The 16,283-nt window shown below is 38.8% G+C and overlaps 1 protein-coding gene across 7 annotated transcripts in view; it reads left to right on the forward strand.

The window, feature by feature from the left end:
* The window catches only part of abcc8 (ATP-binding cassette, sub-family C (CFTR/MRP), member 8), a 178,115-nt gene that overhangs the window by 93,992 nt on the left and 67,840 nt on the right, over positions 1–16,283 (forward strand). For all 7 annotated transcript variants that reach the window (XM_072272452.1, XM_072272458.1, XM_072272457.1 and 4 more), the window contains 2 exons: positions 2,689–2,851; positions 15,482–15,522. In XM_072272452.1, coding sequence (XP_072128553.1) covers positions 2,689–2,851; positions 15,482–15,522 — 204 coding nt within the window. The remainder of the gene's footprint in view (positions 1–2,688; positions 2,852–15,481; positions 15,523–16,283) is intronic.

Below are 16,283 nucleotides of genomic sequence, written 5' to 3' on the forward strand. Positions count from 1 at the left end.
TCGACCACATTTTGATCATATTGGATCTCCGCCTCCCCCTCCCACTTTCAAATCTCTTACTAACTCTTCTTTCAGTTAGTCCTGACGAAGGGTCTCGGCCTGAAACGTCGACTGTACCTCTTCCTAGAGATGCTGCCTGGCCTGCTGCGTTCAACAGCAACTTTGATGTGTGTTGCTTGAATTTCCAGCATCTGCAGAATTCCTGTTGTTTGTATTCTTCGTATGTCTGAAAAAAACTCTTGGTATTGTTTTTGATATTTTGTCTTTTCTCTCATTATGTTTGTTTTTAACTTGCCTTCTGTTGGTTTTTAAAAACTTCCTAATCCTCTACCTTCCCACTAATTTTTGCTATATTATTTGCCCTCTCTTTTACTTGAATGCTGTCTATGACTTCCCTCGTCAACTACAGTAGCCTCATCCTCCCTTTAGAATACTACATCATTTTGGAACGTGTTGATCCTGCACTTTCTGAATTGCTCCGCAGAAACTCCAGCCATTTTGTTCTCTTGTCATCTTTGCTAGTGTCCCCTTCCAATCAACTTTGGCCAGCTCCTCGCTCGTACTTCTTTAATTCCTTTTACTCCACTGTAATACTGATACAACTGACCTTGTCTTCTGCCTCTCAAACTCCAGGGTGAATTCTATCATTTAAAACCACTGCCTACCAGGGGTTCCTTACTTTAAGCTCCCTAATCAAATCTGGTACATTGCACAGTACCCAATCCAGAATTGCCTTTCTCCGAGTGGGCTTAACTATAAGCTGCTCTAAAAAGCCACCTTGATGCATTCCACAAATTCCTTCTCTAGGGATCTAGCACCAACCTGATTTTCCCAACTCACCTCCATATTGAAATCCCTCATGAATAACATAATATTGCCCTTATTACATGACTTTCTATTTGTAATTGTAATTTATAGCCTATATCCTGGCTACTGTTTGGGGGCCTGTATATAACTCCCATCAGGGTCTTTTTGTCCTTGTAGTTTCTTAACTTTACCCACAAGGATTCTTCATCTTCTGATCCTTTGTCACCTCTTTCATTTTTTACCAACAGAGCCACCCTACCCCCTCTGTCTGTCCTTTCAATACAAGTTATGTCCTTGGATGTTAAACTTCCAACTGTGATCTTCTTTCAACCACATTTCAGTAAAGCCCACAACATCATAAGTGCCAATCTCTAGCTGCGCTACACGATCATCTGTCTTATTCGATATACTGTGTGCATTTAAGTATCCATATACTGTGTGCATTCAAATACAACACCTTCGGTCCTTTATTCATCACCCTTTTCGATTTTGCCCCCATGTTACATTTCACTTCATCCCACTGAAAACAATTTTCCCCTATCATCTTCCTGTCCTACCATGTGTAGTAGCATCCATAATTCTTTCCATAGGATGTCATGGAGTTAAGGCATCATATAGGACAGAAACAGGTTTTTCAGCCAAACATGAAGCACCTTTCTACACTGCACCAGTCCCATTTTACTCCTTCCACATCCTCAAAAACCTCCCATAAATTCTATCACTCAACTGAACACTAGGGGCAATATAAAATGGCAACTAATCTATCAAATGTCACATCTTTGGCATGTGGGAGGAAAGCTGAGGACCTGAGGGAAGCCCATGCATTCACAGTGAGAATGTGAAAATTCGATACAGACAGCACCAGAGGCCAGGAGTGAATCCAAGCACACTGGGGCTACGAGGAAGTAACTCTTTTAGCCATGCCATTCTGCTGCTCAATAGCTAGGACACTCCTACTGCACTGAAATCCTACTTCAGTTGCATTTTTGTGCAAAGTATATTTGACAAGAAATTCTGTAGGGATATTAGATGGGCTTGGTGGCCCTATGTTGGCAAATATTTCTGTCATCAGTCTTTCGTTGAAAGCTTCAGTTGAGATTAAGTCTTAAGGAAATGAAGATAAGCAACTAGATTCTCCCTTTCAAGGCAACATTCAGGAAAGTTAGCACCTGATCCTATGAACCTATGCTGTAAGCAGGATAGGGAAGGGTACCTCCGCTCTGAGAAATCCTGCAACCTACTCCCATAAACCCAAACAACTATGAGTACGAGGAGCATGAAGGTGATATGAGGTGACTTATTGGTGGAGAACAAAGAGTGGATAGGAGTGTTCCAGGGGGAATAGTCAATTTGAAATGCTGAAAGGAAAAGGAAGGAAAGGTATGTTTGGTGATAACATTACACTATAGCTGCACCAAATGGCAGAAGATCATTCTTGGAATGTGGAGGCTGGTAGGGTCAACACAAGGGGAACCTGGAAGGAAAGAGGTCTGAGAGAAGTAATGGAGGAAATGAAATAGATTTGTTATCTTATCTTCATGGGGAATCCACAGATGAGGTAAAAGGAGTTATAATCTCATTCGAGCATTGGTAAGTAAAATAGAGAAAAGGATTGGTACTTTAAAAAAAAATTGATGTAGTTGAATTTATGCCTCTCATCCTGATTAGTCCTGAACATTGTTACCTTGGTAGGGAAGTGCTCCATTCAGCAACTGTAACATTTAAAATGTTAATGAACAAAATAAATAAAGAGTTTGAAAGAACCGCATTACATGATGTTTAAAATACTGAGACCTGGGAGACGAATGTTAAGGTTTTCAGCTATCATGATTGTTTAATTTGTTTTTCTCCAAATCCTGCTAGTGATTGTTCTTATTTTAGGATTACTCAAGTGAGCGCTTGAGGAAAACGAATGAAATGCTACGAGGAATCAAACTGCTTAAGCTCTATGCTTGGGAGCAAATCTTCCATAACAGTGTAGAAGAGACTCGACACAAGGAGCTCACAAGTCTCAAATCTTTTGCTCTCTACACCTCCATATCTAGTAAGAAATAGTTTATGTTTCATTTGAACTGTTGCAATTCCAGTTTTTTTCAATTTTGTGCTTTCGTTTTTCAAATAATTGAAGCTATATTTTTTATTCTGGACAGCAGAAACAGTAAATATAAAATTTTGGTGATCTTTGTAGAGATCAAATTGAAGTACTTATTCTTACTCTGGTTTTTCATATGACCATAAGCACTGGTATGAGTTATGTAAAGGCCCAATAATGTGCAATCAGTACGTAACTCACTCACTCATTAGTACTTAGATTCAATCTATAGATTTACTATCAATCTTATTACTTGTCGGTTAGACATCTGTTGCTGGAGGTTTGGAACAGATATGAGGCCAGAATCAGGGTTACCAGGAAGAACATCAGGGATCTAGTAACTACAGTGCCTTTAAAATATATTCACCTCCCCTTGGAAGTTTTCATGTTTTATTGTTTTACACATTGAATCACAGTGGATTTAATTAAACTTTTTTTTGACAGTGATCAACAGAAAAAGACTCTTTCGTGTCAAAGTGAAAACAAATCTCTACAAAGTGATCTAAACTAATTACAAATATAAAACACAAAATAATTGATTGCAAAAATATTCAACCCCTTCAAGTCGGTATTCAGTAGATGCACCTTTGGCAGCAATTACAGCCTTGAGTCTGTGTGGATAGGTCTCTATCAGCTCTGAATATCTGGGCACTACAATTTTTCCCCATTCTTCTTTACAAAACTGCTCAAGCTCTGTCAGATTGCATGGGGATCATGAGTGAACAGCCCGTGTCAAGTCCTGCCACAAATTCTCAATTGGATTGAGGTTTGGACTCTGACTTGGCCACATCAGGACATTAACTTTGTTGCCATTCCTGTGTATCCTGGCTTTATGCTTGTGGTCATTGTCTTGCTGGAAAACACATCTTCTCCCAAGTCGCAGTTCTCTTGCAGATTGCATCAGGTTTTCCTCCAGGATTTCCCTGTATTTTGTTGCATTGATTTTGCCCTCTATCTTCACAAGCCTTCTAGGGCCTGCTGCAGTGAAGCATCCCCCCCAGCATGATGCAGCCACCACCATGCTTCAAAGAGATCTAAATTAATTACTAATGTAAAATACAAAATGATTGATTGCATAAGCATTCGTCCCCTTTAATATGACAAACCAAATCATCATTGGTGCAGCCAATTGGTTTTACAAGTTATATAAGTAGTTAAATGGAGACACTGTGTGCAGTCAAGGTGCTTCAATTGATTTTAGTTAAACTACACCTGTATCTGTACACCTGTATAGGTCGGCTGGTGGCGCAGTGACATCAGCGCCGGACTCCGGAACAGAGGTTCCCGGGTTCGAATCCAGTCGGGCCGTTCCTGAGTACAATATCCATCCGTGCTGGGTTGAGTGTTATAAATAAAGAAACATACTGCGAAATGTCTGTGTGAGGAGTATTGCGCCACACAGACTTGTAAGCGCCTTGTAAGGCATGAAAATGCCCGACGCTAGCCTGTCAGGCCTGAGTTGACACCATCATCATCATCATCATCATGTATCTGGAAGGTCCAACTGGTTGTGAGTGTGTGCTGGCAAAAACTAAATCATGAAGGTGAAAGAACTCTCCAAACAGCTCTGAAAAGGTTGTTGAAAAGCACAAATCAGGAGATGGATACAAAGAAATTTCCAAGTCACTGAATATCCCTTGGGACTACAGTTAAGACAATCATCAACAAATGGAAAGAATATGGCACAGCTGTAAGTCTGCCTATAGATCAGGCCATCCTCATAAACAGAGTGACCGTGCAAGAAGGCTACCAGACTAGATGCTATGTTTAGCATAATATGCTATGTTAGGTAATGAACCGGGTCAGGTCATAGATCTCTCAATGGGTGAGCATCTGGGGGACAGTGACCACCACTCCCTGGCCTTTAGCATTATCATGGAAAAGGATAGAATCAGAGAGGACAGGAAAATTTTTAATTGGGGTTGGGCAAATTATGAGGCTGTAAGGCTAGAACTTACAGGTGTGAATTAGGATGATGTTTTTGCAGGGAAATGTACTATGGACATGTGGTCGATATTTAAAGATCTCTTGCAGGATGTTAGGGATAAATTTGTCCCAGTGAGGAAGATAAAGAATGGTAGGGTGAAGGAATCATGGGTGACAAGTGAGGTGGAAAATCTAGTCAGGTGGAAGAAGGCAGCATACATGAGGTTTAGGAAGCAGGGATCAGATGGGTCTATTGAGGAATATAGGGTAGCAAGAAAGAAGCTTAAGAAGGGGCTGAGAAGGGCCAAAAGGGGGCATGAGATGTCCTTGGCGAGTAGGGTAAATGAAAACCCCAAGGCATTCTTCAATTATGTGAAGAACAAAAGGATGACATGAGTGAAGGTAGGACTGATTAGAGATAAAGGTGGGAAGATGTGCCTGGAGGCTGTGGAAGTGAGCGAGGTCCTCAATGAATACTTCTCTTCGGTATTTACCAATGACAGGGAACTTGATGAAGGTGAGGACAATATGAGTGAGATTGATGTTCTGGAGCATGTTGATATTAAGGGAGAAGAGGTGTTGGAATTATTAAAATACATTAAGACGGCTAAGTCCCTGGGGCCTGACGGAATATTCCCCAGGCTGCTCCACGAGGCGAGGGAAGAAATTGCTGAGCCCCTGGCTAGGATCTTTATGTCCTCGTTGTCTACAGGAATGGTACCGGAGGATTGGAGGGAGGCGAATGTTGTCTCCTTGTTCAAAAAAGTTAGTAGGGATTGTCCGGGTAATTATAGACCAGTGAGCCTTACGTCTCTGGCAGGAAAGCTGTTGGAAAAGATTCTTAGAGATAGGATCTCTGGGCGTTAGAGAATCATGGTCTGATCAGGGACAGTCGGCATGGCTTTGTGAAGGGCAGATCGTGTCTAACAAGCCTGATAGAGTTCTTTGAGGAGGTGACCAGGCATATAGATGAGAGTAGTGCAGTGGATGTGATCTATATGGATTTTAGTAAGGCATTTGACAAGGTTCCACAGGGTAGGCTTATTCAGAAAGTCAGAAGGCATAGGATCCAGGGAAGTTTGGCCAGGTGGATTCAGAATTGGCTTGCCTGCAGAAGGCAGAGGGTCATGGTGGATGGAGTACATTCGGATTGGAGGGTTGTGACTAGTCATGTCCCACAAGGATTGGTTCTGGGACCTCTACTTTTCGTGATTTTTATTAACGACCTGGATGTGAGGGTAGAAGGGTGGATTGGCAAGTTTGCAGACAACACAAAGGTTGGTGGTGTTGTAGATAGTGTAGAAGATTGTCGAAGATTGCAGAGAGACATTGATAGTTTGCAGAAGTGGGCTGAGAAGTGGCAGATGGAGTTCAACCCGGAGAAGTGTGAGGTGGTACACTTTGGAAGGACAAACTCCAAGGCAGAGTACAAAGTAAATGGCAGGATACTTGGTAGTGTGGAGGAGCAGAGGGATCTCGGGGTACATGTCCACAGATCCCTGAAAGTTGCCTCACAGCTGAATGGGGTAGTTAGGAAAGCTTATGGGGTGTTAGGTTTCATAAGTCGAGGGATAGAGTTTAAGAGTTGCGATGTAATGATGCAGCTGTATAAAACTCTGGTTAGGCCACACTTGGAGTACTGTGTCCAGTTCTGGTCACCTCACTATAGGAAGGATGTGGAAGCATTGGAAAGGGTACAGAGGAGATTTACCGGGATGCTGCCTGGTTTAGAGAGTATGTATTATGATCAGGGATTAAGGGAGCTAGGGCTTTACTCTTTGGAGAGAAGGAGGATGAGAGGAGACATGATAGAGGTATAGAAGATATTAAGAAGAATAGGTAGAGTGGATAGCCAGCGCCTCTTCCCCAGGGCACCACTGCTCAATACAAGAGGACATGGCTTTAAGGTAAGGAGTGGGAAGGTCAAGGGGGATATTAGAGGAAGGTATTTTACTCAGAGAGTAGTTGGTGCTTGGAATGCACTGCCTGAATTAGTGGTGGAGGCAGATACACTAGTGAAATTTAAGAGACTACTATACAGGTATATGGAGGAATTTAAGGTGGGGGGTTATATGGGAGGCAGAGTTTGAGATTCGGCACAACAATGTGGGCCAAAAGGCCTGTACTATGCTGTACTATTCTATGTTTTGTCATCAAAAACACATCATCCCTACCTGAAGCATGGTGGTGGCTGCATCATGCTGTGGGGTTGCTTCACTGCAGCAGGCCCTGGAAGGCTTGTGAAGATGTTGTAAAACAATAAAAACATGAAAAATTCCAAGGGGGTGGGGTGAATACGTTTCATAGGCACCGTAAGTATCTGGAGCGAGAAAAAAACAGAAGTTGAGAGTGTGCACACTACCTTTAAACTCATTGTGTTCATTGGAAAATTTGTGTTGCTACTGTGTAACATGTTTTTTAAAAAGTGAAGTAATTATTTGCTAGAGTAGTAAGAGAAATATCTAACAGTTTTTAGAATTTGCTGGTGTAGCACCACAAAAGAGCTGAGGGCACCAGATTCCCTAAGGGGAAGTCAATAAGGGAAAAATTAATTTCATTATCCCTTCGATAAAAAAGCTAAAGCTAATTATGCATATTTTTAAACAAAGTTATATAATGTCAAGGAATTATAAAGTTGGGATTATACCTCCTGTGATGTGTTTCACATGCTGGTTTTGTATCAGCAATTTTGTAAGATATTTGAAGATTCACATTATTTTAAAATGTAACTTCATTGCTCATCATAACTGAAAATAATTGGTTTGAGAAGGAGCTTATGTTTTGAAATGTTTATGATATTATTCCTATCTGTATCTTTAGTGACGATTATAATGCATACGAATGAGGGATAGTATTATCAAAGGTGATTTCGTCTGAGTTCTCTTGTTTCATTGGCAGTCTGACTTAGTAACTACAGAATCAGAATCAGGTTTAATATCGCTGGCATGTGTCATGAAATATGTTGTTTTGCAGCAGTATTACAGTATTACAGTATTACATAATAAAAAAACTATAAATTACAAGAAGAAATATATGTACGTACATTCACAGGTTCATTGTCCATTCAGTAATCAGATGGCGGTGGAGAATAAGTTGTTCCTAAAGCATTGAGTGTGTGTCCCAGACCCCTCTACCTCCTCCTTGATGGCAGCAATGAGAAAATGGCATGTCCTGACTGATAGGTGTCCCTAATGATGTTTGCTGCCTTTTTGAGGCATCGCCTTTTGAAGGTGTCTCAATGATGGTTTACACAGGAAGATGCTGTCTGACTTACCCAGGGAGATATCATTTTGTTGAATAATTGCAGCAATTAACCAGAGGATAGAAAAAGAAGTCTACATTTATTGAAATGAAAACGCAAACAAACTGATCAAGCTACAAGGAGTATACTACAAACTACCGAAGAGTGGAAAGTTGCATATGACATGAATACAGGCCATGGAATAATAATTTATGGAATCATAATTTGGAAGAATCAATTTCATTATAAAATAACTGAGTGATGATTTGTACTAATTTACTGATCTTATTAAAAGTCCTTAAACTGTTGAAAAAGAAACTGAAATTGCTGGAAGCAGTCAGGGGGTCAGGCAGCAGCTGAGGGAAGAGAGACAAAGTCTACATTTCAGATTTTCAGCTTGATTTTCACCCCTTGGGCAGTTGATTTGGGTAATGGAGCTTTTACAAATGTGTCATGCTGATGTTGTTTGTTCCAAGCCTGCAGCTGGGGGAAATGCTATTAATTTTTAAAACATATCATTCCTCTTGCCTCTTCCATTGGTTGCTTCCATAAACATTTAATATTTGGAGAAAAGATACAAAATTGCAGAATCACTATCAGGTTTGTTATCACTATCTTAAATGAAATTTGTTGCTTTGTGGCAGCAGAACAGTGCAGGACATAAAATTGCTATAAAATACAAATTAATTAATTAGTGCAAAAAAATTGGAATAACAAGGTAGATGTCCACCTAATCCTGATTAAGGCTCTTGGCCTGAAGCATTGAATGCTTATTCCTCTCTTAGATGCTGTTTGACCTGTTGATTCCCTCCAGGGGCTACAGCCTCTGAATACGAGGACACCCCTTAAGAACAGAAATGAGAAGGAATTTCCTGAGCCATAGGGTGCTGAATCTGTGGAACCCAAATCATTGGGTATATTTAAAGCAGAAGTTGATCGGTTCTTGATTAGTATGTACGTCAAAGATCATGGAGAGAAGGCAGGAGAATGGAGGTTGAGAGGGATAATATATCAGCTTTGATTGAATGGTGGAGCAGATATGATGGGCTAAATGGCCTAATTCTGCTCCTACGCCTTATGGTCTTATAACTTTTAATCCATTAAAAATGCTAGAGGAAGTCAGCAGGTCAGGCAGCATCAATGGAATCAAGACCATTTATGATTTTCTAGATTTATAGCCTCTGCAGAATCTCTTGTATTACTATCTCACTGGTTTTGTTCCTTTGGTTCTGTCAGTTACAGATATTTCTTAGTAGTTCAATATTAAGGCAGATATGTCATTAATGGCTTGCTATTTTCATTAACACTAATATACTGCTGATGTTGTAAAGGTAGACAGCTTCATTTCAATGACAGATATTGTCCAAATATAATGAAGGTTTAAGACAACTGGGTTATATGGAATGTCTAAAGTGCAGCCAAGCTGCCACTACTGCAATCTAATTCCAATTGGCATGAAGTTAGCTATCAGAAGACAGCTCTAGAAAAATAGTATATTAGCATTATGAGATAATAAAATGTTACACTGAAGATTTAAACTTATTGGATATCATCAATGAAAAGAAAATTTCTTTAATGGTGAGTGTTCTGATTGTAATGGGATGGCAATATGTTTCACTAATTAAAATCTCACAACCTTACTGGAATTATTCATTAAATAAAATTTGATTTCTCACCAACTATGTTTGATTTCTGGTGACTCCCAGTAATATTAAGTAAACTCCTGATAAGTATTTTAGGATCAGTGTTAACCCTGTTTGTGCACTGAGAATGGTGTTGGGGTAGCACTAAAATGACAGTCAGAAGCTACAATCTGCTTTTACATGCTTTTGTGTGCAATGATTGTAATTCCATGGTTTTTGAAAGTATTGATGTTTTCACTCCAGACAGGCAGGCAAAGGGAATGGCATATTCAGATTACATAGTTTGTCACTCTGTTTTAATTGTTTGTTGGACCAACAATTTGGTGCATAGGTTAATACTTTGATTAATGGTTTTGTGTGAACATGAGTGACAAGAATGTATTTCCACTGTCCCAAACTCCCCTGCATCTCTATTCACAAAGTTCAGAGTATTTTTTATCAAAGTACATATGTCAGCATATACAACCCTGAGATTCATTTTCTTGTGGGCATACTCAAGTCTATAACAGAATAATAACCATAATAAAATCATTGAAAGACCACACCAACTTGGGCATTCACCTAGTGTGCAAAAGATAACAAACTGTGCAAATACAAAAAGAAAGAAATAATAATAATAATAAATAAGTAATAAATATCAAGAACATGACATGAAGTGTCCTTCAAGGTGAGTCCTTCAAGGTTTTGGGAACAATTCTGTGATGGAAGAAGTGAAGTTTAACCTCTTTTCTTCAAGAGCCTGATGTTTGAGGGGTAATAACTGTTCCTGAATCTAGTAGTGTGAATCCTGAAGCTCGTGTGCCTTCTTCCTACTGGTAGCGGCAAGAAGAGAGCATGACCTGGGTGGTGAAGGTCCCTGCAACAGTGCTCTGTGTAGATGTGCTGAATGGTGGGAGCATTTACTGTGATGGACTGAGCCATATCCACTGCTTTTTGTAGGATTTTCCATTCAAGTGCATTGGTGTTTCCATACCAGGCTATGAAGCAGCCTGTCAATATACTTCCCACCACACAAGAACTATTATCTCCCATCTCCTGCCAGTTGCTGATTTGTGTAGTAGACAGTTTTCTATTTCCTTGTGAGAAAAATTATCCCCATCGCATATTATTCATCCCTGCTAGCTTTAGATAAGAGCTAGCATAGCAGAAATTGTGTTAAGTCTCGCTGGAGCTTCAATCTTCATCCAATTCCCTGTAAGCTAGTCTCCAACCTTCATAAACATAAGGGTCTATTCGATATTTTCCTGGTAACCATGTTCTTTTTAAAAAATTTTTTATTCATTTAAGGGATATTGGCTTCATAGCTTGAGGCAGCATTTAAAGGCCCAATCCTAAAAGCCCTTGAGCTGGTGATGGTCAGTTGCCTTCTTGGATCACTGCAGTTCTTGAGGAAGGGGTATACCCAAGATCCTGTTAGGGAGTGGAACACCAGGATTTTGACCTGGCAATGATAAAGGAACACTGATTTATTTCCAGGTCAGGATGCTATGTGGCTTGGAGGGCAACTTCCAGGTGGTGGTGTTCCCATACTTTTGTTGTCCTTGTCCTTTCATCTGGTAGAGGTTGTGGATTTGAAAGGTGCTTTCTAAAAAGACTTGGTGAGTTGCTACAGTCATCCTGTAGATGGTAAGAACTGCTGTTACTGTGTGTCAATGGTAGAGAGACTGAATGCATGTGCATGGAGTGTTTATCAAGCGGGCTACTATGTCCTGTATGGTGCCGAACTTCTCGAGTTGTTGGAGCTGCATTCATCCAGCAACTGAAGAGCAGTTCGATGCACTCTTGTGAGGGAGTGGTAGCTGTTTTCTCTTTTCCCTTGCCAAATCTAACACTTTGTTCCTGTGCAACAAAATGTTGTTAAATCCATACCTGGGAGTAGGGTTTGTCCTGTGATGAGAGATTAAACAGTCTCAAAGTTAGAGGTTAACCTGTCAGGAGATACCTGAGAAAAAAATTGTTTCTTAAGAGGTTAGTGAATCTTTATACCAAAATTTTCTTGAAATATTCAACCCAAGAGTGCTTTAGGGACTTTGTCACTGAGTACATTTGAGAAAAATATTGATAGTTAATTTTTGTATTAGGACAATCAGGGGATATGGGGTTTGAACATGAAAGTGGTGCTGACGTAAAACATGAGGGGCTGAATGTTATGTTTTAAACTTACAGCTGTCAATTTGGTGTTAATTGTTAATTAAACTAATTAGCTTTTAAATACTTCTGCAGAATTAATATTTATTGCACTAGATGGCAGTATATTCCATAAGTAGTTTAGTAAGAAAAAAGAAGTTCCCTTCTAGGTTAACTTGCAGGTTTGTCTTGAATTCGTACAATGAAAAGATCTCCATTCATTTCATAATGGAAGATTTAATGTTGACCCTTAGGGATGAACCAGTCCCTAAAGTGATCTTACATGTATTTACATGAACTCAAACTAGGTTTCATGGAGTCATTAAAACATAAGAAATAGTCATTTATATTCCTCTTAGTAAGTCACTCCAGCAGCTTTTTCAAGTTCTAATCTCGTTTACTCCATAATCTCCTCAGAGACAACTTCGTCCCTCCAATTCTGCCTTCTTAATCTTCCCTAAATTCTCTTCCTAAATCTATCTGTTTCTTTATTTCTCTTTTCTCCCTTCTGAGATTCCCCAAAATTTAGTTGCTTGGCTAAGTTTGTGTTCATCTGTTCTAATTTCTCTATGAAGTGACTTGGTATCTTTTTTCTTGCTGTTCCTTCTAAAGTATCTTGACTATTTTGCTAATTAGTGGTCATTATATCAATACAAGTTGCTGCTGCTAACTTTGAGCAATGATGTCCAGGATAACAAGTATGTAGAAATGAGTCAAAGACATTGAATTCATGTTGCTTTTCAGTGTGTTATTAGTAATATGGTCTGTGTCTATTATTCCTTGGTGCAAACAAATGTATTTGGTGTGGATAGGCATTAACAGCTGACATGTTCAAGTTGGGCTAAGTAGTCCATTTCTTTGCTGTATAACTTAATGCTTCTCCGATGATATTTAGTATCTAATGAGGCCTGTGATTCGCAGGTAGGTGATAAATAGCCCAAGGTATTTGGGAAAATAAAGTATTTATAACTGATAGCAGTTCTGCAAGATGTCAAGTTACCAGTGGATCATTAAAGATTGGAATGAACATACTGAAGAAAATGTGCGTAAGTTTCTGGATAATGTTGAAAGTACATCCAAGTGTGGATGCAAAAGATACAAAGCCTATAAATAAGTTTTGATAAATGGAAGAAGGTAACCTTCTCTGTCATTGTTTCTAAATATAGACAAGTGTAGAATAACTGTTACTCATTGTTTTACATGTGTTGTGATGGACAGGCAGAGATTATGACCCCCACAAGACCATTCTTTATAAGGCCCAGCAACAATTGTTATGTAAGTCCTTTCAAAGTACCAACCAGAATTAAGGTGTCTATAATGAGAAGTTATCATACCTTATACATGTAGGTATAAATCTTTAACATCTATTATGAAAGAGCAAGGCACTGAGTAGTGAACACATAGAACACTGTGAATAATCTTTCTATTTGCAAAAATACCCATCAAGTATCACTGTTTGCTTCCTAACAGTCGATCAATTTTTATGCAATTTGCCACCTGCCCCCTTGGATTTCATTGGCTTTTACTTTTACTTAGGCCATTTAGATCCTCATCATAAGCCTCGCCTGAATTCATGTAGAGTACATCAAAAGCACTTACTCATCAACAGTCTGTTACCTCTTCAAAAAGTTCAATCACGCCCATCGTACATGATCTTCCCTTAACAAATTATCTTAAGGATTCATCCCATCCTATTGAATAAATAACAATTTACTCACCATCAAAATTAAACTGTAATTACTTGGTTTATCTCTTCCTTTTCAAGCAACAGTACCATGTTAGACGTTCTCTGGTCATCTGGGACCAAAAGTCTATGCAGGTAGGATTGAAAAACTGAAAACCCTACAGTTCTATTTCATCATATTAATTTTCCATGAATTTAATTAAACTAATTATCACTACCACAAAACATTCTCCCACTCCTACTCCATTTACCCGCCCAGTCTCCTTCCCTAAAACTAGACCTCTGCATTCCTCTTGTTTGGGAATGTTGGGACAGACTGTCATAAGAGAATACAGTTTAGGACGTCTGTGCCCTCCATGCCTTTTATACTAACTGCATCAGAGTTAATAGTAGGTCATTGAAATTGCTACTTTCGATAATAGAATATTTTCAAATGCCCTAATGTTAAGTGCATTTGCAATCGTCATGAGTTTGCCTACAGATTTGCTCTTTATCTCCCTTGAACTGTTCTCAACGGTGTGATTAAGGATTTAAGCAGGCAATCTAAAGATGTTTATTTTCAATATGGCAAACTCACTAACCATCTACCTGGTGTTATTTGTGTGGAAAATCTCAGATAACTTGAGAAAATGAGAGGGAGTATTTGGAAATGCAAGGGCCAATTGATTATTTCCTGGAAACACAATATTGACAAAAATGAGCCATGATTGTTATTTGAATGGTAGTATTGGCAGTATATCCCGAATCTTCAAACTGACCTTCTAGTTTCTATGTTCCCATAGATATTTATTAGTGATTTTCTGACTGATGGATAGTTATGGGAATACAACAAATTATTAGTGTATATGGCTTTCAATTATGAAAGTATCTTCATTAGCACTTGATGGAAGAATTTGGGTTTAAGATTGGAAAACATTTTTCTTGAACTGTAAGCATAAAGGATTCTGTAAATGGTTGTTAGTTAAAATGAAGAATATAGGGAGGAGAAGCCAAAAACACTTTAGTTATTAAAACTAATACCTTTGCTGCAAGCCAACATACCAGTGTTATGCCTTAATAATTTAAACAGACATTAACACAATTATTTACTGATGCTGTGATTTTAATTTTGAAAAAATAACAAAATACCAATCTATTTAATATTTTCTAAAGAATTATATATTTCTTGTAACATTTATAATAAACTCTTCTTGTTTAAGTAGATTATTCGTAAAGTTTTTCAAAAATTCAGCGCCCATCTTACAGCACAGAAAACACAAGAAAATCCAGAGTAGGCGTAGCCCACCAGGCCCCTCAAGCCTGCCTTGTCATTCAGTGTGATCAAGGCTGACCTATGCTGGTCTCAACTCCTCTTCTGTGCCAGTTCCCCATAACCTTCATTTTACGAATCTTCCAAATGTATATCTACCTCCACTTTCGATATATCTACTGAATTGGCCTCCGCCACCCATGCAGTAGAGAATTCCAGAGATTCTCTACTTTCTGAAAGAAGAAATTTTAATACATCAGCAGAAAATGGGAATCTCGATTCTATGCTCATTAAAAGCCAACTGCTTACCAGAAACAATTTACAGAGGGTGTCACTTTAGTTTTGTCATTTGATAAATGAACCATTGGTTGTCTAGCTGATGTGCATCCTTTCCTAACTTCAGTGACAATGTGATTCTGCTACAAGCAGGATTTTTATAGATGAACCGTGTTTTTTGATCTAGTTTCTTACATAGGATAAATATCCAAGAATTTAACTGTTTAAGAAGGAAGTAGATATGTTTGCTACTGAAGGACATGGATCAAGATGGACTACAACTGGCCTCAGATAGTTTAGAAAATTTAACCCTGATTACTGGTGATAATTAATTTATATTATTAGGATGAAGTATATATTTTTTGCTGTCTCTTCTAGCTGTTAATACAAACTTGCCCATTTTGTTCATTTCACAAGGTTCTCTGCTTATTTGCAGTTTTCATGAATGCAGCAATACCCATTGCCGCAGTCCTCACAGTGAGTAGTTCTTCCTTCCTCTGCAAATAATATCCTTGGAATGCATGAATAATAAAGATCTAAATATTAATATACAGGTAGATTCAACCTAATTGTCAATTCATTTTAAATCTCTTTTTCTTGGTTACTTCCCATATCTTTAATTCTTTGCTCTATGTGACAAAAGGCTGATGATCTCCCAGGTTTTAAAATTAGGAACTGATGAAAATGGATAAGGATAGTTTAACTCTAAGTTACCCTTGTCCATCTGGAGATTAACCCAATTTTCATTGGTGTACAGAACACATTAATGTGGACAGACCCCACTGTATGACGCTATACCCTCGTGCTCTGCGGTGTCTGGTAGAATAAATTTATAATTACGAAGTCTCTTCAGCACAGATTTGCAAAAAACGGATAGATAGGTAGATAGATACTTTATCGAGCCCAAAGGAATTACAGTGTCACAGTAGCATTATAAGTGCACAGATATACAAATATTAGAAGAGAAGTAAGAAAGAATAAAAATAACAAACGAGAAATTCTGTAGACGCTGGGAATCCGAGCAACACATACAAAATGCTGGAAGAACTCAGCAGTACAGTCATGCTGCTTGACCTGCTGAGTTCCTCCAGCATTTTATGTGTGTTGCAAGAATAAAAATAAGTTACCTTAAAAATAAGATGTACAAGATTTACAAGTCAAAGATAACAAGATCACTTCCCACCTGCAGGTTGAATCACTATAGAGCCTGACCTCATAGCTCACTTTGGAGCAGTTCA

This window comes from Mobula birostris, chromosome 11, assembly GCF_030028105.1.
Source record: "Mobula birostris isolate sMobBir1 chromosome 11, sMobBir1.hap1, whole genome shotgun sequence".
NCBI lineage: Eukaryota > Metazoa > Chordata > Chondrichthyes > Myliobatiformes > Myliobatidae > Mobula > Mobula birostris.